This window comes from Cryptomeria japonica, chromosome 3, assembly GCF_030272615.1.
Source record: "Cryptomeria japonica chromosome 3, Sugi_1.0, whole genome shotgun sequence".
Lineage (NCBI taxonomy): Eukaryota > Viridiplantae > Streptophyta > Pinopsida > Cupressales > Cupressaceae > Cryptomeria > Cryptomeria japonica.
The window spans coordinates 661,989,867-662,017,402 of record NC_081407.1 but is presented as its reverse complement, the minus strand read 5'-3'; the positions used below and the strand labels follow the sequence as shown (position 1 = coordinate 662,017,402).

The following is a 27,536-nucleotide window of genomic DNA, read 5'->3' as shown; positions in this document are numbered from 1 at the left end:
TTTTGTTTTCTCGAAGAAGGGAAACATTAAAGTACTATAAAATCTTTAGCGCATTGCCTTAGAATTCCTTTATGTTATTTTATCTCCCACCTTTCTCACTCCCAGAAAGCCATGAATGAAGAGCCAACTTCTAAATCTCAAAGGTTGTTTTGTGAAGTGCAATTCATCCCCCATTCATAGAACTTCCCACAAGATTGTTAATTTGAGCATTAGCTTGAAGGATCAATAGTTATAACATGAGTGTAACATGGGTTGGCATCAATGACTACATACTCCTCTATATTTGCAACATTAATATGTGATCTCTCAAGTTGAATTGGCAATGAAATTTTTCCATATGCAATTATGATTGTTAGCTCATCTTAGTAAAAATAATAGTTAATGTTATACAAATAAAAATATATTTAATCAATAACCATATTCACCACCTAATTCAAATAATCATCACAAACAAATTTGCTAATATTCAATTCCTTATAAACAACATTTTTTAAAATAAAATTATAATCATTCATCAATTTTTAACATATCTTATGCACCATTAAAGATCATTTCATTAATTTAAATACTTATGTGAATCACATAGAAATTGAAATAATCCAATTTAATCATCTTGTCCGAAAAAAACCATATTTGCTTGATCCAAGTCAAATTAGTGCATGAAATATATCAAAAACCCATAAATAATGATGAAATGGAGAATCTAACATCAAAATACTATGTAATAACCTAAAACGTCAAAGGATATATCAAATCATCTAATATAAAATTATGTCATTAATGAATGGATCAAGACACAACTACTTAACTATAAGTTTACCATATTCTAAATAGAAAATTGAAGGTCTAATAAGATGAAATATGTCCATCAATTATGAATTATGCATAGTATTAATCTATTGAACCACCATCAGTTCAAACATAACTACTATTCCATCCAAGTTTCATCCTCAATATAAATAATATCATATCATGGTGAAACAACACTTTAAGAATGTTTTCATGCTACCTAGGCTTCTAAAAAGGGTTTGAACATGTAGAAATAGAGCTATTTTACAACATCTATTCTCATCAACTTCACCTTTAATGAGATAAACTTGTTATTTGACATTGAATCCTAACCATTCATTCTTTTCACCGAAACCTTATAAATTGAAATAAAATCTTTTATTTTCAAAAGCTTGGATCTTAATTTGAACAAGTAGATTCTAATTAAATGAACAAAATACATTCAAACATTATTTATTGATGACCTATCTTTTTCCACTCTATTAAAAATTTAAATAAAATTGAAATAATAAATTTTCAATATTATTTTTAATTCTTATTTTGTTTCGACTCTAGTACTTATAGTAATCAACATAAGAAAGATTACTTAATTATGATAGATCCTAGATAAATATACAAACATCGCCACTACCCTCATATAATGAAGGCGTTTGATCTTCATGATAGACTTAAACATAAACCTCATGAAAATTTTGTGCCTATAAAGAAAAAATGACAAAGATAAATATTGTTGAATATATTTTTGTTTTATTTATTAAATAATTATAAACTACAATCCCAACTTCACTCAAATAACCCATAGCTCATATAATGGCATAGATTATAATTATCAAATGAAGCATTTCATTTTATGTTCATAACTGGAGTGTTCGTAGCACATAATATAGATGTTTATTCCCTGATACGTAGGCATCAATCTAACCATCCATCATGCTTGGGATTCTGGACTCTATCGAATTCCTCCCTTCTGAAGCTTCTTTGTTCCCCATGACCCGTTTTCAGTAATAACGATAGTATCCATATCTACTTCTTTGAAGGGAATTAATTTGATCTTGCAGAGATTGTATTGTCTGCCTCGAATTCTGGTCCATTCCATCCATCTTCTGTTGCATAGAGTTCATGTTCTGCGCCATCTGAAACCACATGACAGTATTGAATTTTCAGAAGACGAAAAATCGATGTATAATCTGAATACTCAAATATACCAATTTCTCTTTACAACTGCGAAAAACGATAGAGATGAACTACTTGAAAGAAAATATTTAGTCGTTCTCGTGATTGAAAACATTTTAACAACAGCAAGGTTTTAAGGTTTTAGGTGGTGTAAGCAGAACAGAACCTGAATATCTTTCTCTCAAGTTTTCAATTATATGAAATATAGATGTAATTTTGGAGCAGGCTAATCTTCAAGTAAAAGTTCATCACGATGGAAGCATTTTGATTAGTTTGAGAATAAAGATAAATCACACCGGAAGTAACCACATTTACATTTTTTCTCTGAGATAAAATTAATTCTCTTATACCGTTTTAATATTGCATATACTTTCAAATCTTAAGTAGTATAGCGTCCGTACCTAAATACTATGCTTCACAGTTAACAAAGGTTGATTTTCATTAGTTTTAATTCTTTTTCTTGGAAATTGTTATTTATAATAACTGATTAGATTTTATTAAAATATATTATATCAGAAGAAAATGGTGGGTATAGATAGTAAAGTCTAAAATGTATCTAGATTTTAGAGTGTGATTAATAAATATACTAGATAAATAAATTTGTTTTGTAATAGCTACCTTTGGTGACATTGTGTGTATGAAGCTTAGTTGGTGAAAACCAATTTAAAAAAAAAAAAAAAAACCATTTCATTTTAATAAATCTAAATTATTCTTAACATTAGTTTTTTTTATACATTTAAATATATAAATAAATATAAATAAGAAAAAGAAAATAAAACAAAAAATAAAATACCCATTAAAAATAATATGTCATTATTATAGATAAGTAGGGAAAACATGGCTCTGCATGTGAATAATTTTCACAATTCCAATGTGACATCTAACCTGCTTTCGAGGCCTCCTTATGGCAACCATCTGTGCAATCCAAATCGTTTTTTTGTTCTTGCTAGCAGACACTAGGATGATGGCAATAGTCTTATCTCAGAAGCAGCAAAAATGCAAGATCAATAGACCTTTTTTGCGAAGACCAAATATTCGCTGATAGATATGGGAAGGGCTCCCCCTCCTCCCCTAAACACTGATGACTAGAACTGGCAGAAGGTTGGACACAAGCAACCCAAATGCCCAACAAGTGGGGTGAATCGTCAACCAGTATGCCATGACCATCGTCCACTGTGTTATACGGAGAAGGGTTTTTTGAAACCTACCCATATAGACAGAACCATAAACCGGGGAAACACTCTCTGAAAAAAAATTATAGAGAAGAATTCATGGGGCAAGGAAACCCTATCTAGACATTCCCTACACCACCATCAGAAACCATCGAAGGATAAACAAATTAAGGGTTATCAATCAATGCCTCCATCAGCCACAGAGGAAAGGCTAGTGATAGAAATTGACAATCAAATCCTAACAAAGCATCAGAGGCACTGTAAAGAATTCATCATCTTTGCTCGATGGGAAGGTATAGGTACCCCAGTTGAACAAATCACTGAATGGTTAAAGACATCCTTTCAGGGCCTGGTAAGTATCGACATCTGCCCTGATAATTTCCTTTCAATAGGCTGTAGCAATCTAGATTTGAGAAATAGGGTTATGAATGGGGATATTCTGACATATAAGGGTTTTTACTTAGAATGTTGGGAATGGCAACCGCTTTTTGATCCATCCCGTTTAAAATATTTTATGGTAAATGGAGCAATATCAATTGATAACTTACCAGTAGAACTTTGTAATATATAAATCTTAAGAATGATAGGCAATAACTTAGGGAGATTCGAAAGTGTCAAAAAAAACCCTTTTAAATTCTCAAACAAAGTTCACATGGTGAATATGGATATCAATATCAAAAGTTTAAAAAACATAATTTTAAAAATCAATAACCACATTTTAAATGTTGAACCTTCCTTTTATAATGGCCCCATCGTAGATGATATTCCCAGGATAACCTCACCTATGATGTCATACCCTCGGTTAAAACATAATAAAGAGGGTGTCAAAATTAAATTCATGGAAGGAATTGGGTGTTTCACTCTGGAAGGCGATGAGTCTTTAAAAATAGAAAATAAGCATCAAGCCTCTGCAATTGATATGACATTGGATCGATACTATGAGTCCTCATGTAAGGACTCCTTGAATAGGAAGACAAACTCCCCCTTCCTCCCACCTTTGGAAGTAGTTATGACAAAACAATTGAACCTTGGAGCAAGGAACAAGATTTAGAAGATGGGGAGATTAGTGAGCCACTAGTGCAGAAGGAACTGCCGTTTATATGCACTCAAAGGGAAAACCTAAATATTAACTTTGGATTAAGCATAGGCTCAGGGAAGGAAATAGTGATCCCCCTGGGGCATTCAATAGAAGGAAAATTATCCCTTTCAGAGCAACCATTGGTGAAGGAAATGTGTCCCCCTGTTAAGGATAAAGGATCCGAGCAAGAACAGTTGACAACACAAGATAAGGATATGGAGGAAAGTTGGGGGGTAAAGGAAAATAGACCACCCTAGAATATTGATTCAATGGTGGCAGAAGTGGAAGAGAGAGAACAAGTAGAAAGGGGAGTCAACATTATTTCCAGCTTTATTGGGGAAGAAGTAGTTAATGACCTAATGGAATAGTTTGTTGATGAGGTTTATGACTCCAAAGAATTGGAAAGGCAGAGGGAGCTATAAGTGAAAAATTTAGTGGATCATGCAAGAGTTAATATGGAAACAAAAGAATTGTTCATTGACCTAGATAATTTGGAAAATGAGAACCCAAAAATTTTAGGCATTCATAATTTAGAGGAGACCAAAGACTCTTCTGACTGTGCAAAGTCCATCAAAATGAAAGGTAGGAGATCCCTTGCTGAATTAAGAGCCAAGGATGGGGAAGTTATGGGCCAATCCAAAATTTCATCACTATTTAATGTAGGGGAGGGGAAGTTCCTCCCCACAGAGCCATGAAACTCTTATCATGGAATGTTAGGGGCATGAATGCCCCTAACAAGTAGCGTATCATAAAACACTGTATTTCTGAATCAAAACTAGACATAATTATAATCCAAGAAACTAAAATGAACCCAACCGAGATAGACCTCTTTGAGAAGAAATTAGGTTTTAGAAAAGTGAAGTATTCCCCAACACATGGGGCTTTAGGAGGCTTAGCAATCATCTGGGATCCTGGATATTCCTCTTTTACACCATTAGAGATAAAACAAAATTGGATAGGTGGAAAGGTAAACTGCCACAATAATAAGTTAAGATTTAACCTGATCAATGTATATGGCCCTATTCAAAATAGGGATAAAGTTCAAAGTCTGGATAGAACTTGAGACTTTCTTAAGAAACAATCTAAATGAGATGTGTATTATTTGAGGATATTTCAATGCCATCACTAAGGCATCAAACAATAGAGGAGGTAGTAATAAGTTACCTATTGTGGCACTTGATTTCATTGATTGGATTAATAGGAATTCTTTGTTGAAAATCCAGACAACAAAGAACACCTTTACATAGAAGAACAGAAGGAAGGGCTTTAGCAATATTTCTGAAAAGATAGACATATTTTTTATTCATGGGGGGCTTATGAATTTCAATTACACTATGGAAGCAGAGATTCTACCTTTATCTTGTTCTGACCATTATCCACTCCAACTTAACATTCTGGCAAAACAAGGTCCAAGAAAATTCCTATTCAAATTTGATAAAATGTGGTATAAGGATGATAACATCATCAACCTAATTGAATAATGGTGGAGTGAATTAATATTCTCGGGTTCAAAGATGTATATTGTTGCAAACAAAGTGAAGTTAATCAAAAGGAGGCTCTTGGAGTGGAATCGAGATAATTTTGGTAATATCTTTGATAAGAAACTTTTAGTAGAAATAGACCTCAATAATGTTAACAGGGAAGTTTTGGATCAAGGGATGGATGAACCTCTCTTCTTGAAGGAAAAGTATTAATAAAAGAGCATGAAGAGATTCTAGCAAAAGAATAAATCTTCTCGAGACAAAAATTGAGAGAAATGTGGTTGAAAGATAGAGATCGCAACACAAAGTTCTTTCATAACAGTACCAAATAGAAAAGATGGGTAAACCGAATCTCTAACATTAAGAACTATCATGGAGTAAATCTGGTAGACCCGTCAGATGTGGTAGAGGAAGCAGTAAGGTTTTTTGAAGAAATCCTTAAAAATATAGTTGGTTCCAACCTTAGAGGCCAACCTAATAAAATTAGAAATATTCCAAAACTCATTGATGCAGAACAAAATAGATGTTTGCTTAAGAAATTTATAGAGGAGGAGGTTAAATGTGCCCTCATGAAAATGAACCTAGATAAGGGTCCGAGCCTAGATGGCTTCCCAACTAGTCTCTTCCAAAAATGCTGGGGTTTTATGGGTCGAGAGATCATGGAGGCCTTAGAGGGTGTTAGAAAATCAGGTAAGATCCTTAAGAAAATCAACAATACCTTCTTAGTTTTGATTCCAAAAAAAGAGAAACCTGATAGCTTTCATGAATATAGGCCCATAGCCTTGTGTAATACCCTTATAAACTACTTACCAAAACTGTAGCAACTAGACTTCAGAAACTTCTCCCTATCATTATTAGCAAAGAACAAACAGGCTTTGTGCCCGATAGATCAATCTATGATGGGGTAATTATAGCTCAAGAAGCTATTCATTCGGTCCACATAATGGAGCACCAAGCATGTTGGTCAAATTAGATATTAGTAAAGCATATGGCAAAGTGGATTGGATATTTTTATGCAAATGTTTGGAAGCATTTAGCTTTGCCAAAACTTGGATCAACCTTATCTTTGAATGCATATCCACCCCCAATTTTTTTGTCCTGGTCAATGGCTCACCTAAAGGTTTTTTTAGTAGCTCTAGGGGACTTAGGCAAGGAGACCCAATGTCTCCTTCCCTCTTCATCATTATGGCAGAGGATCTTGATAGGTCTATCTCAAAGGCTAGGGAAGAGGGTGGAATCACACATATAGCCATTACCCACTGGTGATTCATACATGATACAATGCTTTTTGATCAGGGCAACATTAGGGAAGAAAGGGCCTTCAAAGGTATCCTCAAAGCCTACATGGAAGCCTTGGGTCAAGAGGTCAATTTGGAGAAGTCAGAAGTGTTCATGTTCAACATAGAAACTACATCCGAGAAAGAGATATGCAGGGTCTTGAGATCAAGCCTGGTCTCCTCCCTTGCAAATATTTAGGCTTCCCTTTGGATAAGGGGAGTAGGACATCTAAGTCTTGGGATCACATGGTGGAAAAATCAAGAAGAGAATTAACACTTGGAAAGGGAAATGGCTCTCCTCTGTAGGAAGGGAAACCTTGGTCAAATCAATTCTGGCAGCAATGCCCATTTACCAACTATCTTGTCATAATTTATCGGTTAAAAAATGGAATGAGCTAAATAAATACCTTAGAAATTTCTTTTGGAAAGGTACCAATGATGATAAGAAAATATCACTCCTATCTTGGGATAGGATTTGTAGACCAAAATAAGGAGGAGCTAGGATTAAAAATATCTGTGACCAAAGCAGTGCCCTAGGGGCAAAACTAGTATGGAGAATGTTCAAACACCCCCATTTAAAATGGGCAAGAATCTTGTACCATAAATACCTTAAAGAAGACAACATTATCCAAATATTTAGAGAAATCAATCCGCCTAGAGGTTCTCGCATATGGAACTTTATGCTGGAATGCAGAAATATTATCACAGATAAACTCACATGGAACCTAGGGTCACAGGAAGATGCCTTATTTTGGTCAGACTCTCTGACAGGGTATAAGGCGATCAAGAAAATCGACGATTTTGGGCCTACAAGAGCACTCCTAGAATGAAACAAAGAGAAATTTATTGGGAACTACATTTCTCCCTTAGAGGATGGAGCGGGGTGGAAATAGATAGTTACAGAATATGAGGATATCCCTGTAAGGGATAAAGATAAACTCATGGCAATCCTAAAAGATAGAAACATTTCCTTTAGTCTAGGCAAGGATAGGCTTTTTTGGGATGGCTCCAAGAATGGAGAATACAACTCCAAGGATGGGTATAATCACATCACTAAAGCTCAACTTAGACCCAAGATAGAGCTACCTCTAAAACTCTGCTAGGATAGATACTCCCTACCCAAGGCTGGATTCTTCAAGTGGCTTGCTCTCCAGAAAAAGTTCTTGACTACTAAAAATTTTAGAAGGATGGGGTATGAGGGACCCAGTAGATGCCCTCTATGTGAAAAGGATGAAGAGGACACAAATCACCTCCTCGTTAACTACAACTATGCAAACAAATGTTGCGTGTGGTTTACCTAGAAACTAGGCTGGTCCTCCGCCTTTCCTCAAATTATTTTAGGAATGCTCAAAGCCTAGCCCATCCTAAGAAGAGGTTGTCTATTTGAAGGATTATGGATATCTCTTCCATCTACCATAATTTGGGAATTGTGGAAGGAAAGGAATAGATGTCTTTTCAAAGATGAAAAATTAGAGGTGAAATGGGTAATCAATAAAATTGAGGCTGCTATGATAAAAAAAATCAACAGTATGATCAACTTTGGTCTAAAGAAGAATGCCATAGTAACTTATTGGGATGAGAAGATGAAGGGGAAATGGAAGGGACTATCTATCCAACCCTATATTGGGGATGGTCCTAAAGTTAATTTAAGAAAAAGAGCTGAATGTAAGTGGCAACCCCTAGGTGAGGGATGGCCCAAGGTAAACTTTGATGGGGCTTCCAGAGGCAACCCAGGGGTGGCAGGGATAGGATTGTCTATCCATAACTGGGAAGGGAAGGAAATTTCCCTCAAGGCTTACCCAATAGGTAATAAGACTAATAATTGGGCAGAATTGGCTGCCTTGCTTGAAGGCCTTAATATTTGCAGAAAGACCAGAGTGAAAAAATTGGAAATTGAAGGGGACTCAGCAATTATTATCAATGCTCTATGAAAAGGTAGTATGCCCAACTAGAGACTCAAATCACTATTGATATGGGCCATTTATTTATGCAAAGGTTTCGAGAGATTTACGATCAACCACATCTATTGGGAAGGAAACAAAAGGGCTGATGAGTTAACTAACTTGGGAGCTGATCGCATTCATCTTCCCTGAAGCTCTATCCTAGGTCCTCATCCAATGTTTTATATATAATGCCATATTATGGTTTTATAGCTTCTTCTCATTAAAATTTAGATAACATAACATTTAAACAAGGAAACAACAAAGCATTTGAGCTTGCTAACTTAGGAGCATATGGTGTGGAGCTCAAAATCCTAAGCAAAACCAATGCTCTGCCTGATAAGGCAATGCCTCCATTTCATTCAGGCATTAGATGATATATATATATATATATATATAAATGTATGTATATATAAATAGGTATATATAGGTATAGATATCACATATATTTATAGTCTCGACACCCACCCACCTTCCCACCCTCAAGGCTTAAGCTATTTCAATGGAGATTGTCAAGAAATCAGTGTCTCGGTGATCCTAACCATAATTGTGATATCTTCCTCCCCCATCATTATTTTGAAAATGACATCTATCGACACTCATTAATCCACCTCATTAATCCACTTAAAATTGTGAAACCCAGTCATACCTTCTTCTGAGAATTTCACCTCGCTGGCTGAGTTGTGTCATTCATCTTCGCACATGCCAATCATGCATATATTAACCAGACACTAAGCATGTGCAATATTGAATGATGGAATCTTGAGGATGGTCTTGCATTCATTTCTTTGTGATAAGCCTCTCAAGAAAGTACTATCTCCAATGTTTTAATCATTCCAGCTCATTCTCAATTAAATTCATTTCACCTTCACACCTGACTTTCGAGATAGGCCTCTAGCTTTATAAAAACTAGTTTTTCTCTATATCTTCATTCTCTCCTAAGAAAAATTCAAAATATCATGGACACTATACTCAAGCTCTCGAGCTATAAAAGATAAATGACCATCTCTGGGGAAATAAAGGTAGCTTGGTTGATAGGCCTCTAGAAATATCCTCATGATCTGGTCGTCAGCGGGATTACTCAAATTTTAGGGGAAGATTTCATCACCATTGAGGATAGGACCAGAGCAAATTCTGATATTTCCTCTATGTTCCTAGCCGTAGTACTCATTTTCGAGCCTAATAGGGATTTCATCAGGGAATTATGTTTAAAGGTTTTTAAGAATAGCATTCTCATAGAGCTTGACCGAGTAATGATGAATGTTACTTCTAATCTCTTGGCCCCCAAGCCAAGGAATTATTATATTTTCATGTCAAACAACCGCTAGGTTCCTTGGTTCCCAATACTGATTCATGATAATACTGTGAAGTTTCCCAATAGAAGGCCCATCATCCAAAGGAATGTCAACTTCCTCATGTGGTGGTTCAATGTGAAAATTCCTCCTTATAGCCATTGGCTGGCTATATACCTTTAGGACGAAGGTCTCAACATGGACATGATAGCCGAGATGGAGAATCTGAAATCTTCTGAATCGCCAAAGGGTTCTCGATCGGAACAGGCATGGGCTCGAGGGAAAGGGCTTGCCTTTTGAGTAAGTAGGGGATGAGATATTTTGGTTAATCTATGCATAGCTAGTTCGTATAAAAAACTTTTATGTTTTTTTGTTTCTAGATAAGAGATGACTTATCTTTTGAAGATATGTTTATAGTATCAGACGTTCAAGATATATATTATTATACAAAGATTCTTAATACTACTTCAATGATATGCAATACATCTTTATAGAAGATTTACCATATTTGTACATTTGATTCTAGGTTGTAGATAATCTAAAATTTTATGCTATAGGGTGTATTAATGATGTATCTATCTCAGCATAAGTATACACACATAGCTACAAGCATGTTCATATAATGCAAGGCAAATATATAAACACACTTGCATTCCATGTGGTTAAAGGTAATATGTTGTAGATACCCCTATTAATATTTCTGATTACATTATCACCTTCATGTATAGGGGATCATGTGGGGGGGGGGGCATTGGAAACCATCAACTCTCTTGATTTTTTGGCCACGACCGTCATGGCCCTGGTTCATTCCATATTATTATTGTAATAGTAGGTAATTTTGATATAAAACCTTATTCTGAGAACATTAAGGGGCTCCGATTTCAGGTGGAGCCAATGTAGGCAGCTAACTTTGTCTCTTAGTTTTACATGGTTAAAAGGTACCCTAACTTTTAGTTTGCAGGATAGTATTTCTCTATGTTTGCAACATGCAGAATCCAGTTCGCTCACCCCCGATCGATCAACACTCAAACAAATCCTTGGTCTCCTCCCTCACCCTCACCATATGAAGGCTTCACATACTACTCAGATCCATTATGTAGAAGTCATGGTTAAATTATCGACAACAGATGTTTTTCTCAAATTATTATTGTAATCCCTTAAGAAGTCGGATTTCTGGCTAACAAGGATTGGTAAATTAATTCCAGGATTTTTCCTTAGGCAAGACCAGAGGTTTTCTTCATTCAGTTCCTTCCTATCGGTGCTCACACCAAACTGAATTTGTACATTTATGTAATTATTTTTTAATTAATAAAGTTTACAACCTCAACCCATTATCGATAATAAATAAATAGAAAGAAATGAAATTTGTGAAATTAATAGACATTACAGATTAAAAATAAATAGCCTTATTCCCACCAAAAACTATTTCAGTTTTACAAATCTAAATTATTCTTAGTATGAATTTTTTTTTATAGATTTAAATATATAAATAAATATAAATAAGAAAAAAAATTAATACAAAAATTAAATAGCCATTAATAAAAAATAAAGAGAAAGAAATTAAATCTTTTAAATTAATAGGCATTACAAATTAAAATTAAATAGCCTTATTCCGACCACTTCACATTAAAAATCACCAAAAATATTTTAATCAACATTGACCTATCTCTTTTCATAGATTTGAATTGTGGTCTCTCACCCACTTCCTTGTTGCTTCTTGCCTATGCTTCTTTTGATGGGTGTTGCAGAGGGGCCCCCCCTACTGGAGTCCCCATCTCATGCGATGCATGAACATATGATATTTTTTATTTCTTCTAGGCACTTTCAAAAAGTTAACTCTTTGGTCGAGGAAAATGTGATGCCTCCTTCCTTGCCTCAGTACCATCTTGATTCCTTTTTTTCTGATGAGGAACCTACTAGATTCATAGATAGATTACTTGGTGGAAGCTCTGATAAAATGGGTAAATCCCTTGAGTGTTCAACTCCCCAGGTAGAGTGAGTGGTGGAGGATCAACAAATGGAGATTCCTAATGTGTCATTGAATACAACTATTGTTGAGATTAGCTTCTCTCTTGTCTATAAATTTCTATCATTTTGACCTTCTATTGATTAGGTTAGAGAATGGGCTAAACTGAAAGGTAGCGTGTCTACCAATGCTGTGGCAAACAATCTTTTTCTCCTTAGTTTTGTTAACCTGGAGGATATGGTAAAAATACTTACAGAAGGGTCATTGTCTTATGGTAGTAATAGTTTTTTATCCTTGTGCAAGTGGAAACTTGGCCTTGACTCCTAGAAGGATCTGGGATCAGTTGCTCCTACTTGGATTTGCCTCCCTGGGTTAGCCTTGGAGTTCTGGAATTTGGGAATTTTTAAATGGATTGTTGAGTCCTTGGCAAATTCTTATATATGGATGAAGTTAGGAAATACAATTCTAGGCTCCTCCTTGCTATAATATGTCTTAATGTGGCCATTAATATTGTGTTGCTGACTCAAGTCACGCTCCTCTCCAGGCTTGGTACTTAGGTCCAACCCATTGAGTACGAAAGTGATAAAACCTTTTGTTAATCTTAGAGGAGATATGGTCATCTTTGTTATGAATGTAAGAAACAACCTATTATAAAATAACATATTCCCAATGCTTCCTCTACTCATGTTGTTGATAAAATTAGAACTCACACTAATTATCTAGCTATGGATCTCTTATCGGATCCGAACCCATCTACTTAATGACATTGAGAAAAATTTAGCCAAAGATAAAACAAATTGATACTTTGATGGCTTATTCATCAAGGATTGATCAGATCTCATCCACGGCCCCTAAACCTCTACCAAGCACAAACATAGATAGTGTGTTGTGCAAGGGTTCTTTGATTGTGGATATGGCGGTGGACCTAGGTCACAACCTTGCTCCACAACTTTGTAAGACTCCTTCCAATGTATGTCAGAAAGATCCTAAGGTGGAAATGGTGTTAAGATACCTAAACCCCAATAAAGAGAATATTAATATGGAAAATATGATCAAAACTCCTAAGGGGAAACAAGGAGTTGGTTTAGTTCACTTGAAAGAAAACTGATAGATTCTGGGGGTTTCTTCTACGCCGCCACCTAGGCAGTCAAGATAGATTTTTTGTTGACGAGGAAAATGATGATTTAGACTAGACCCAAGTTGGTGCCAAGAATAAAAATAAAAAGAAATCAAAAGTAGGGGGGAGAGAATAAAGTTGGAATACCATCGCAGATAGATTCAAGGATCAAGGATGCAGCAAGAGAGGTTAGCAGGGGAAGATAGAGGACCCTAGATTGTCTCTCGAAAACTAAGAAAAATAAGAGATAACTTCCATTCTTTAGAGGGGGATGCTTGATCTACTCAAGGCTGAGTAGATCCCTTGCTACTATTTTTAATGGAGATCCTTTCCTGGAACATGAGTGTCTTGAATAGCCCTATGAAGAAACAAATGTTAAAGTGTATGTTGATGGAACAAAAAATTGACATTTTCCTACTAAGGAATCGAAGATGAGATCTGTAATCTTCCTGAAGGAGGATAAATATTTCTAATCTTCTACTACCTTCCTGGCCAGTGATGTTGAAGGGACATCTTATGGCATTGCTACCTTATGGAACTCAACTTAAGAATTATCTTATTGTTAGGTTGAAAGATCTCAGATCCCACTTTGAGTGGTATCTCAAAAAAAATTATGCCCCCAATGCAACATCTCCTTAGGCTAGCCTATGGTCTTCGCTAGCGATATTCATCCTAAATTCATCTTTGAATTTCTGGATGATGGCTGGAGATTTTAAGTCTCCCCTGTATCCCTTTGAGAAATTGGGTGGTATTGAAAATGACTCGGAAAGTATGATTGCTCTTGTAGACTTTATTTGTATGATGGGAATGATTGACATCCAGCTAGCTAGATACAAATTCACTTGGTCAAATAGAGGACTTGTTCAAAACCTTATTCAGGTTAGATTGGATAGGGTCCTAGTTTTGAGTAACTGTAAAGATATTGACTCCCTCGCCCTATGCATCCTCCCAAATTCTGGCTCAAATCATAATGCAATTTTATTGTCTTTAGATGATACTTCAAGGAGAAAATCCTACCCCTTTATATATGAGATCATGTGGTCTCTACATCTATATTTTAGATCCATGGTCAAGTGGTGGTGGAATGTTCCAATTAATGGTACTTCCATTTATCATGTGGTCCAAAAACTAAAACTATTAAGAACAAAATTATACATTTGGAACATATGTTCCTTTGGGAATATGATTGAGCAAAAAAAATCTATTTCTGCTAACCTGGAAGTCAATCAAAAGAAGACAGAAGATAACTATGCCACTCAAGAGGAATCCCTTGAGGAGATTTCACTAAGTGAAAAATGGCTCAGATTAAACAAGAAAGAAGATGTCTTTTGGAAACAAAAATTAACGATCCAATGGCTTACAGATGGTGACAAGAATACCAATTTTTTTCACCAATCTACCATAAATCATAGGAGTAGGAATATGATAAGACAACTTCTAAAGGATGATGGCTCAAGTACTGAAGATGAGAAGGAAATAGCCTACCTATTTGTTAAATTTTTTAGTAAGAAAAATATCAATAGTCAAAGATTCTTTAAATATCACAAATGAGGACTTGTTGTTGCTTAATGCCAAGGTGTCCTTCCAAGAAGTTAAAGAAATAACTTTTTCTTTAGGAGATTATAAGGATCCAGGCCCTGATTGGCTCCCCCTGGCCTTCTTCCAAAAGTACTAGGATGTTATTGGTTTGGACATCTTCAATGTTGTTAAGAAATTCTTCAGGTCTAGTAAAATCCTCAAGAAAGTTAATTCTATGTACATTTATTTAATTCCAAAGAATGATAGTGTTGTCTCCATTAAGGATTTTAGGCCTACTAGCCTATGTAACACATTGTATAAAATATTGTGGGAAGTCATTGTTAATAGGCTCAAACTTGTGCTAGATAAAATGACTTCTGCTAACCATAAAGGCTTTGTGAAAGGGAGATATATTATGGATGCGGTTATCCCTACTAATGAACTTGTGCATTCAATGGATCACAAAAAAATTCCTAGTATGGCTTACAAGTTAGATATTGGAAAGGCCTATAATAAAGTATCATGGAGCTTCGCCTTTGAAGTGGTGAAGAAGTTTGGCTTTAAGCATAAATTTATAAAGATGATTACACCATGTGTTACCACCCCAATGTTATTAGTTCTGGTTAATGTGTCTCCTAGTGGTTACTTCTCCTATGGAAGGGGTCTCCATCAAGGGGACCCTCATTCCCCCTACTTGTTCATTATTGTTGTTGAATACTAAAAGGTATCAAAGTGGCCTCTACGATGGATCCTATATTACATCAATAATTTGTGGATGACATGATCATCCTTGGAGAAGCCTGCATATCGAAGGCCAAAGGGTGGAAGGAGGCCCTTGACACTTATGCTATGATCTTAGGTCAACATATAAATTATAAGAAGAGCAAGTTGTTCTTTATGAATGGTTTCCATGACCATCAGGCTAAGATCAAAAGAATTATAGCTTGTGTGGTTGCATCCTCACTTGATTCTTATTTGGGGTTGCCTTCTATTTCTAAATCCCCCACTATTCTCTTTTGGAATGGTATCATTGAAAGATTTTAGAAGAAGTTAGATAGCTTGAAAAGGAAATTGCTAAGCTTGGCTAGTAAAATCCAATTTGTCAAACCCTTCCTATAGAACATCCCAGTCTACTACCTCTCTCCTTTTAAGATGTCTGGATGTGTTGTTGATAAGATTGAAAAAAAAAAAAATTGCTTCCTTTGGACGGGTATTGAAGAAAAAATGACTATATCTTGTTGCTTGGGATAATGTATGCAGTTTTATTAATGAAGGATGGCTTAGTATAAGAAAGCTCAGGGAGCTGCAACATTCTTAGTGATAAAGATTTACCCTCTAGTTCCTGCATCTAGAACAATGTTTCCAAAACTAAAGATATTCTTATAGAAGGAGGAAAAAAGATAGTGGGAAATGGGAAGAGTACTAGGTTTTGGGATGATGCTTGGCTAAAAGATTCTTCCCTATTACAAATGACTCAATTCAATAAAATTAAATAGATCCTTATCAAAAGTTGCCGTAATCTTGTTCATGATTGCATCTGGTGGTAGGAGGACAAGGATAGTTAGAGAATTCATATGGATAAGGTGTCGGTTAATAGGGACATTCCTTCTCATATCTTAAATCAATTGATGAATGAGGCCCAATCCCTAGCTTCCTTCCTAGGAGGTTGTTCTTTTTTTTCACCCCACTTGGAGGATGAATGGTTCTAGTAGTACAACCCCTTTGGAGCTTTCTTGATCAAATATGTGTATAATAGTATTGTTGAAAAACCTAAGGACAAATTTTACTAGAAAAGGATTTGGGTTAAAGGTCTCATACCCAAGATCATTTTTTTTTGCTGAGCTACTGCTCATGGAAAAATATTGACTATTGACAATTTTAATAAAAGAGGTTTCTCCTTTGTCAATAGATGTGTGTTATGCTATAAAGATATTGAAAGCATTAAAAATTTGTTCCTACACTACCAATTCTGAAGGGAGGTTTGGGATGAGCTTCTTGTTGATCTTATGATTAGTTGGACCTTCCTGGGGAATCTAAAAGAATTCATTGAGAAATGGACCCTCGACCCTTGTGCATGTCCAGTTATCAAGAACCTTTAGCTCCAAATTCCTCTTTTCACTGCCTAGAATTTGTGGAAAGAACATAATAACAGGGTATTCTGAGAAGAAGCTCATAATAGTAAAGTGTTGTTTCACATCATAAAATAGCAAGTTAAGGAGAACATAAATATTGCCTTATCGAGGACCTCTAAAGCGATACCAAGCTTGATGGATCTAAGAATAAAATAGAGGGGGAATTACCCATAGTCTTATTAGGATGAATTGGCACAATTTGATTTGAAGGAAGAATTGTATCTAGACTTGTTTGGAAGAAGGTTGTTTAAAATACAACTTTGATGGTTGTTCTAAAGGGAATCCTTGTATACCTAGAGTAGGTGGAATCATCATAAATTGCAAGGGCCTTATGACGGAAGGCTATTGTGTCAATATAGGGAAAGGATCTAATAATAGGGCAAAGGTAATGATGGCATGACAAGGACTCTTATCCCTTCATAATCTAATATCCAAAAATACAACTCTTGAAGGTGATTCCAAACTCATTATGAACTGCTTGAATGGTAATGCTAATATTCCTTGGGAAATAAAAAGTATTATGGAAGAGTGTAAAGGGTTGATGGGACTCTTCAACAATATCAAAATTCAATAGATTTTTAGAGAAGGGAACCATGTGGTTGATGAAGATGCTAATCTAGGCCTAACTCATAAGGATTGGAGTTTTCTAACTATAAGGAGAGCTCAGTTAGGCTAAAACTATTGGCATTTGTGCAGAGCATGTTGACATGATGATATTATGTTGTCATTGATGTCAATATACAGGAGAGTGAACCAGCAATATGTTGAAAAGTGAACTAGTATAATGTGGTGAATCAATATATGTGCAAAGAAGTGAACCGGTATATTGAAGCTAAGCTGCCGGCAAAGAGAACTGGTATGGTGGTGTAAAACAGTATATGAGCTCTAGGTGAAGTGGTATGTTTGTCCAAGTGAACTAGTATGATGAAATGTGAACCACTACATGAATGTGGTAGGACTACTGGTTGGTAGTCTTAGCTTCAAGGTTTCTGGTTGAAGTATTCCAAGCCTATGTGATTCAACCGATGACATCGTGTGATGAGTTAGCATTATAATAAAGATCAGATCATGTTGCCACGTCAGCCTTGTGCACGTGAAGGATCTTGCATGAAGTTGATCGATCCTATATACCTCAAGAATGTGCGAAGTCCCTTTAAACGGTGCAGAGCGCATGATGGAATACTGCCTCCATTAAGCAGTGAAGAACAAACGATGAAAAATGTCTTGAGATCTGTTTAAGACCATTGTATTCAAATGCAAAGTGTTCAATGGTCAGGATTGAACAATTCAATTACTTAACCTAAATGTTTAGGGTTTAGATTTTATGCTACCGACCTATCTCTTTCCTATAAGGTCGACATTATGTTTCATACTAAGGTTGTTGGCAAATGGTGTGTGTGTATCTAAGTGCAGAGATACGTGATTCTTGCAAGACCAGATGAGATAAGAGGATTGATTCTTGCATAGTGTGTGTGTAGAAGGAAGAAACTAAAGCAGATCTGCATTGGCATTGAGTGCTATTATTAGATCATTGTAATACCTGTTGATCTTTAATCTCTTCAACAGTTGAAAAATCCCTTAAACAGGTAGCTTTAACCAGCTTGTTGTAAATCCTTTAATAGGGTGACTCAAATTCATTGAGTTCTTGAAATCCTCTAACAAGATAACCTCTAACAGGGTTTAACCCTTAACTGTGTATTTAGCTATCCCTTAACCGAGTAATCCCTAACAGGATCAGTTCCTAACAGAACCTATTGTAACAGTCTTTAACTAGACTAAGCTCCTAATAGAGCAGACTTCTAAAGATTTCAAAAATAGCTTGTGGGTATTCATCCCCACCATGGTTTTTCCCAGTTCGGTTTCCACGTGAAAAATATGTTTTTTATGTGTGGTGGTTTTCATGTGATGGTTTAAGTGATTTGTGTCTGAAGGTAAATCATGTTGAACTAGCTGTTATTATATTTTTGATGATTGATTACCTGTTCATGGATAAGGGTGAAATGGAAGTGTAGTATTAAGTCGAGTGGAAATCTAAGTGATTAAACAGTTAATGCTTGTCATAGTCATTCTTAGCTTTACCAGTTGTACTCTATTTCAGACCAGTGTTACTATTTGCCAGTCATTTGTAGGGGTTGCTATCTAACCGGTTTTTAGAAAGTGTTTTTGACTGTACTGATTCACCCCTCCATCTCAGTACTGGTTTGGTACTTACCATTCATCATTAAGTTATCAATTGGTATCAGAGCATCCTCCAAGTCCTCTGTGTTGTAAGCTTAACCGCTTGAGGGAAAGATCCTATTGTAATGATGAAGAGGGAAGGTCCAAAGTTCAACAGAGATAACTTTAAAATATGGAAGGACATAATGAATATTTACATCAGAAGCATGGGTCCTCAACGCAGGAGCTATGTTGAGAATGCTTTTGTTATTCCTACTGGTCCTCTCACTAATGATTAAAAGAGAGAGATACAGGATAATGGGCAAGTCATGGAAGCCCTAATTAGCAGCTTATCTAACATTGAGTTTATTGATGTCCAGGATAAAGATAATCCCAAAGAAGTTTGGGATACTCTTGAGAATATCTATGGTGGTGAGGAGAATGTAAAACAAGCTAAGGAAGAATGACTTAGAGGGAAGTTTGAAGACATGCGAATGGTTGAAGGTGAGACCATTCAACAATATGGAATAAGAATCAAGAGTATTGTTGGAGACATCAAGAGTGCGAGAGGAAAAATGGAAGACAATACTCTTATTAGTAAAGTCTTGAGGTCCTTATTACCGGTCTATGCAATAAGAGTTGCTTCTATTTAGGAGTTGAGATCAATAGACAAGACTAAGGTATCCCTAGACTCCATCATTGCAAAATTGACAGCCTATGAGCTAAATAGTTTTTATGGCAGTGTTCAAAATACTCAATCATATTTTAGAGCTTCTGTTACACCATCCAGAAAAGGAAAAGAAGCAAGCACCAACGGTGAACCAAGACAGAGCAGAGAAATGGATGATGAGGAGATTTTGATGGAATTTGAAGCTCTTCTTGCCAGGAGATTTCCTAAGGGAACCGGTAAATACAGAGGTAAGCTCCCTTTGAAATGCTTTTCTTGTAACCGGATCGGACATATTGTTGTAAACTGTCCTAATGGTGACAACAAGGACAAAATGGAAAGGTTCAAGAAATTCAAAGGAGGAAACAGGAGAAACTATTTTGTAGCAGTTCATGAAGGTGTCACAGATGAGGAATCAGAAGATGAAGAAAATGGAGATATTGTGTTTTTTGCAGTAAAGGAAGATGTGTCAGACAAGAAGGCTCTTGTCTCCCGCTTTGATAATTCCAATGAGTGGATTATTGACAGTGGTTGTTCTCACCATATGATTGGTGACCAGAGCAAGTTTCTATCTTTGGAAGAATATGATGGCGGTGTGGTTCGCTTCGGTAATGATGCACCATGTATGGTCAGAGGAAGATGGTCGATCTCTCTGAATGGAAAGAGTAGTGTTGACAATGTGTATTGGGTGGAAGGTCTTAGACACAATCTATTTAGTGTTGCCTAGCTGAATGATAGTGGACTCATTTTGAAATTCAAAAGTGGAGTATGCAGAATCAAAGGAAAGAACGGTGAATTGGTGGCCACTGGTATGTAGACCAAAGGTAACTTGTTTCAACAAAATGCAAATATAATTACATGTCTTATGGCTAAGTTTGATGATAGCTAGATATGTCATAGGAGACTTTTCCATGTAAACTTTGATAACATAATAAAGGCCAGTAAGATTAAGGTAGTTAGAGGACTGTCGATGCTGAGCAAACCGAAAAATTCTTTGTGAAGAGAATGTCAACTAGGGAAAATGTCTTCCTCAACCTTCAAAGGTAAATCTTTCACTGCTAACAACTTACTTGATCTTGTGCATACTGATTTGTGTGGTCCTATGAAAACTAGGAGTGTGTAGGGAGATAGGTATTTTATGATTCTTACAGATGATTGCTCAAGAATGATGTGGGTCACATTCTTGAAGGATAAGTCTAAAGCCTTTGGAAAGTTCAAAGCTTTCAGAGTATTGGTAGAAAAGGAAAGTGGTAGAAGAATCAAATGCCTTAGAACTGATCAAGGAGGGGAATTCACTTCCAGTGAATTCAACAAATATTGTGAAGAGAATGGCATCAAGAGGCAATTGTCTGCCCCCCGGACTCCACAACAGAATAGCTTAGCAAAAAGAAACAATCAGACTGTGGTTGATGCAGCTAGAACCATGTTGATCCAAGGAAAACTTGCTCACACCTTTTGGAGAGAAGCGGTGAGCACTGTAGTCTACACAATGAACCGGGTACTCATAAAAAAGGAAAAGTATAAGACTCCTTATGAGTACTGGACCGGTAAGACACCAATGGTAAGCTACTTTAGAATGTTTGGTAGCAAATGTTATATCAAAAGAAGTGAACATTAGAGCAAGTTCGATGCAAAATGTGATGAAGTAATATTTCTAGGATATTCCACCAAGAGTAAAGCTCTCAAAAGTTTCAACAATAGGACTCAGAGAATTGTTGAAAGCATCATTGTTAGGGTTGATGAAAACTCTGGGAAACTTGAGGAAACCGACAGTGAGCAAGTAGGGGATGAAACGGTAGTAACCTTCTAGGAACCGGTTGCAAATCAGCCCAGTACCAGTAACTATACTCCTACACCGGTGGATGTTGATGCTGATGAAGATGAGGATGAAGAAGAAAAGCAAGAGGAATCTTTTAAGAACATACCCAGATATTTCAAACTCAATCACGATCCAAAGAAGATCATAGGAGACAAAGATACAAGAATTCTTACAAGAAGAAAGGTCAGAGAAAGCTCATGTATGATCTTTGAATTTGAGCCTAAATCATTCAAAGAGGCACATAAAGATGAAGACTGGATCAAAGAAATGGAGGAGGAACTTGACCAGAGAGAGAAGAATGGTACATGGTCTTTGGTACCTAGATTGGAGCATAAAAATGTCATTGGAACCAAATGGGTTTTTAGAAACAAGATAAATGAGGATGGCACAGTGGTAAGGAACAAAGCTAGACTAGTGTGTAAAGGATACGCCCAAGAAGAAGGAGAAGACTATGGAGAAACCTTTGCTCCAGTAGCAAGATTGGAAGGAGTGTGTATGCTTCTTTCATATATAGCTTTTAAAGGATTCAAGGTATATCAAATGGATGTAAAATGTGCATTCCTAAATGGAATACTTGAAGATGAGGTGTACATAGAACAACCAGATGGGTTTACCCTATCAAAAGATAGTGACATGGTGTGTAGGCTACATAAAGCCTTGTATGGACTAAAGCAGGCACCTAGAGCATGGTATGAACACTTGCACTCCCATCTTGTGAAGATTGGATTTGAAATAACAAATGAAGATAGAAATATCTATTTGAAATCAGAAGGAGATCAGATTCTGATCTATGAAGTATTTGTTGATGACATCATCTTTGGAGGAGATGACAAGATGAGTCATGATTTTGCAGATGAGATGAAAAAGGAGTTTGAGATGTCACTCATAGGGGAAATTAAGTTCTTCATTGGATTGCAGATTCAGCAAATGAAAGAAGGAATATTTATTACTCAATCCAAGTACGTCAAAGAGGTGTTGAAGACCTTTGGCATGGAAGACAATAAACCGATTGAAAATTTTCAAAAGAGGATGACTCGGCATTGGTAAATGAGAATGATTACCGATCAATGATTGGTAAGTTGCATTATGTAGTGCATAGCAGACCGGACATTGCACATGCAGTGGGTATTACTGCTTGGTTTCAGCAAAGCCCAAGAAAATCCCACTTGATAGCAGTCAAGTGGATTCTTAGATATCTGAAGGGAACAGTTGACTATGGGTTATGGTATCCATACAATAATGATTTCAACCTGAAAGTGTTCACAGATGCTGATTGGGTTGGTAATGTAGATGACCGTAAGACCACAACCAGTGGTGCATTCTTCCTCGGTGGTAGATTGGTCTCATGGATGAGTAAAAAGCAGAGTTGTATCTCTCAGTCTACAGTAGAAGTGGAGTATGTTGCATCTTTTATGAACTGCACCCAGACTATTTGGATGAAGCATGTATTGAATGGCTTCAAAGTTCCTGTATCTGAATCGATAAGAATATTTTGTGACAATACAAGTGTAATTAACATTTCCAAGAATCCAGTTTTGCATGCTAGAACCAAGCACTTTGAGCTCAAGTATCATTTCTTGAGGGAGAAGGTTCAGAACAAGGAGGTTGTATTGGAACATGTTTCCAGTAAGGAGCAGTTAGCAGACATATTCGCCAAGCCTCTACCAAAGGCTATATTTACCTATTTGAGAGGTGAATTAGGGGTGCTACCCCTTCAAGAGGTGAACTAAAAGTATGTGCTCCACATTAGTCAGGTATTGCAGTGTCCAATATTTTTCAGGATTGATGTGTTGAAGGATGCTACTCCTCAAGGGGAGCAGCATAGTGGAACAAGAAAACTTGTGCCTCCACTTTGGCATTGTTTTCAAAGGGGAAGAAGATGTGAAGTGGAGAAGATATCTATAGCAGAAGATGTGATGCTAAGTGATATCTTTGTATATTGCTATCAATGCCAAAGTGGGAGATTGTTGGCATTTCTGCATAGTATGTTGACATGATGATACTATGTTGTCATTGATGTCAATATATAGTAGAGTGAAGCAGCAATATGTTGAAAAGTGAACCGGTATAATGTGGTGAATCGTTATATGTGCAAAGAAGTGAACCAGTATATTAGAGCTAAGCTGCTGGCAAAGAGAACCAGTATGGTGGTGTAAAATGGTATATGAGCAATAGGTGAAGTGGTATGTTTGTCCAAGTGAACCGGTATGATGAAATGTGAACCACTACATGAATGTGGTAGGACTAACGGTTGGTAGTCTTAGCTTCGGGGTTTCCGGTTGAAGTGTTCCAAGCCTATGTGATTCAACCGATGACATCGTGTGATGAGTTAGCATTATAATGAAGATTAGATCATGTTGCCACATCAGCCTTGTGTGCGTGAAGGATCTTGCCTGAAGGAGATCGATCCTATCTACCTTGGGAATGTGCGAAGTCCCCATAAATGGTGGAGAGTGCATGATGGGTTACTATCTCCATGAAGCAGTGAAGAACGAATGATGGAAAATGTCTTGAGATCTGTTCAAGACCACTGTATTCAAATGCAAAGTGTTCAATGGTCAGGATTGAACCGTTCAATTTCTTAACCTAAATGTTTAGGGTTTAGGGTTTATGCTACCGACCTATCTATTTCCTATAAGGTCGACGTGTGTGTGTATCTAAGTGCGGAGATACGTGATTCTTGCTAGACCAGATGAGATAAGAGGACTGATTCCTGCATAGTGTGTGTGTACAAGGAAGGAACTGAAGCGGATCTACATTGGCATTGAGTGCTATTATTAGATCATTGTAATACCTATTGATCTTTAGTCACCTCAATAGTTGAAAAATCCCTTAACCGGGTAGCTTTAACCAAATTTTTGTAAATCCTTTAACAAGGTGACTCAAATTCATTAAGTTCTCAAAATCCTCTAACAAGGTAACCTCTAACAGGGTTTAACCCTTAACTGGGTATTTAGCTATCCCGTAACCGAGTGATCCCTAACATGATCGGTTCCTAACAGAACCTATTGTAATAGTCTTTAACCAGACTAAGCTCCTAATAGAGCAGACTTCTAAAGAGTTCAAAAATAGCTTGTCAGTATTCATCCCCACCGTGGTTTTTCTCAGTTGGGTTTCCACGTGAAAAATCTATGTGTTATGTGTGGTGGTTTTCATGTGATGGTTTAAGTGATTTGTGTCTGAAGGTAAATCATGTTGAACTAGCTGTTATTATATTTTTGATGATTGATTACCTGTTCATGGATAAGGGTGAAATGGAAGTGTAGTATTAAGTCGAGTGGAAAGCTAAGTGATTAACCAGTTAATGCTTGTCACAATCATTCTTAGCTTACCAGTTGTACTCTGTTTCAGATCGGTGTTACTGTTTGCTATTCATTTGTAGGGGTTGCTATCCAACTGTTTTTTGGAAAGTGTTTTTGACTATAACAATTCACCCCCCCCCTCTCAGTACTGGTTTGGTACTTACAGTTCATCATTAAGTTATCAAAAACATATCCTCGCTAAGGAATGGGATAAACCTTACTTGAGTGACTATCAATTAATCGGGCAATTAATGGCCTTTTTTGTTTCCTTTTCCCTCCTTAAGTTTTAAATGTGAGCACCAATCATTTTCAAACTCAAATTAACTACCAGATGATTTCAAGGATGGTGGCAAGGATGCTATCTGGGTGGCTAATTTGGGAGTTGTGTTGGATGTATACTAGGCTAAGAGGTGATGTGTATATTAATAATTCTATTTGCAATGTTCAAAGTACGAAGCCTTTTCACCTCCCCCTTGCATTAAATACTAAATATGAAGAAAGCATTCAATGAAAAGGTGGGAGGTTCGATTTTAATAGCAGCTTAATTTACCATGATGTGAGTTTACCTCTCACATGTTGGGATAGTGAAGAGAATCAATCCGAAGCTAGTCTTTTTCATGACTATTTTTTATTGGATGAGGTTGGTTTTATAAATTGCAGTTCTTTTGTGTCGCTTTCAGACTTTTTGTTGTAGCATTGTGAGGAAATCTATTGAAATGAGGGGCACTTTGAAGAGAATAGAGCCTAAAACTATAGAAAAATTTAAAAAAGTGAAGAGGTGTGGGATCTTTTCCACAAAGTAGGTATGACGTCCTTCTTTTTGGCCATGAAGGGTTATCACACAACCTTATCAATGATATTCTCCAAATTTAGTAGAATGGTGAGGTATCAATTGATCGAATTACCTTTATTTTTTTGCTAGAGCTCACTGTAGAAGTTACTAAGTTGTAGAATGAGGGCCAGAAAGTTGAAAAGAAAAGCTCTAGATATTACAAGCACTACATGAAGAAACTATTTGAGAAAGGGGAGATGGTGGTGGTGGTGCAAAATGGGTATGGTCATTTTATTCTTCCTATGCCTTATTCTATCATTAGCTATTTTGTTATGGAATACTTTACCTTAGAATTTCGTTATATCTTTGTGCATGACTACCACTTCCCCATCTTAAATCACATTAGGCATGGTAATAAGATAAATTTGTCTTATTTTCTTTTCACTTCACTTGCAGCGAGCATTGCTAATGGTACTAATCCTCCACTACACCAAGGTCTTATATATATATTATGTGTAAATATGCCTTTGATCTCTCCCCCCATCACATTTTTTTTCTTACCCTTCCTATCAACTCAACCTAAGGAAGAGGCCCATCGATCCTCCATTAAAATTGATCTCATTGAGACCAAACCCCTACCTTCACCTGACAGTACTCCTACGGTCAAATCAAAAGGTAAGAAGCCTCATTTACATCATGAATAGGAAACCATAGAGGTGGCTCTACTTAAAATTAACTTTGATAATAGAAAATTAGAAACCCTTAAAAATAGCCTTATTAAGGCTCGAAATCTCGATAACAACTCCTTGAGTAAAAGTATCACCATAGAACTTGACTTACATGACTCTAAGAAGGAAGAGGAGAGGTTGCATGAGAAGGAAAAGGAGGGAAGCTCTAGGAAGAGAAATTCAGCTCGTCTCCTAGCCAAAGATAGAAGGGAAAGTGACCACTCATGAATCTGTTGAAGAATTTACCTCATAAGATGATGAAGCTTCCTCTAATGAGGATACTAATGATGAGGAATTTCATGTCGAAGAGGAAGAATAAGAGGATAACTACAAGGATGAAATGGAAGAGGAGTGATGTGGAAAGAGGAAAGCTAACTAGCAGTCAAAGATGAAATTTGTAGACAAAATACCAATAATGTCTACAAAATAAATTGACAATAATCTCAACAAAATTGACAATAATCTATGGAAAAAAAATATTGTTAAATTTACATTCTCAAATGTCTTCCAAATTGCATGTGAATAACAAAACAAAAACCAATTAACAAATAAAATAACAAAATACTAGCTTATGCTAACCTCCTAACAACTAGGAACTAACATATTAATTTTTAATTACTTTTTATTTTTGATATTTACATAGGATCAAACTAATAAAAAATAATACTATGCTTTAACTTATATATATCTTATGCATACCCTATGAATCCTCATCATTTCTCCCAACAATATTGGCATTGGACTCCAATGCTCGCAAAAGAGAAGGAAACTCCTGAGATGGCTGATGATGAGAGATCCAATGAGCTTGATGTCGAAGCTAACCTCACTTGGGAACAAGGTAAGAAGTGGTGAAACCATGTCATGTCTGACAAATCATTGTATCAAAAAATCTATCAGAACCAAGAAGGAGGTGAAAATTAGGAACAAAATCTGCAAGATGGTTGACAGGAGGCTCAATTTCTAGTGTTCACTCATGGAAATGCATGAGAAGATCAACATTAACAACATCATAGATGCCCAATTGAGTTGGAAGATCAAGTCAAAAATCATTCTTAGACACCTTTTGAAGAATAATGTAAGGCCCGTAATGGAGTGTCTTGACCTTGCTATGTGCTTTCTCCTGGAAATGATGTTTATCCAAGTATAGGAAAAATTT

General features: G+C 36.3%; 1 protein-coding gene across 3 annotated transcripts in view; it reads right to left on the bottom strand.

The window, feature by feature from the left end:
• Positions 1-1,514: 1,514 nt before the first annotated feature.
• Positions 1,515-27,536, bottom strand: part of LOC131068413 (immune-associated nucleotide-binding protein 9) — an 84,681-nt gene continuing 58,659 nt past the window's right edge. For all 3 annotated transcript variants that reach the window (XM_058003602.1, XM_058003604.2, XM_058003603.2), the window contains exon 6: positions 1,515-1,922. In XM_058003602.1, the coding sequence (XP_057859585.1) occupies positions 1,788-1,922 (135 nt within the window). In that variant the 3' untranslated portion in view covers positions 1,515-1,787. The remainder of the gene's footprint in view (positions 1,923-27,536) is intronic.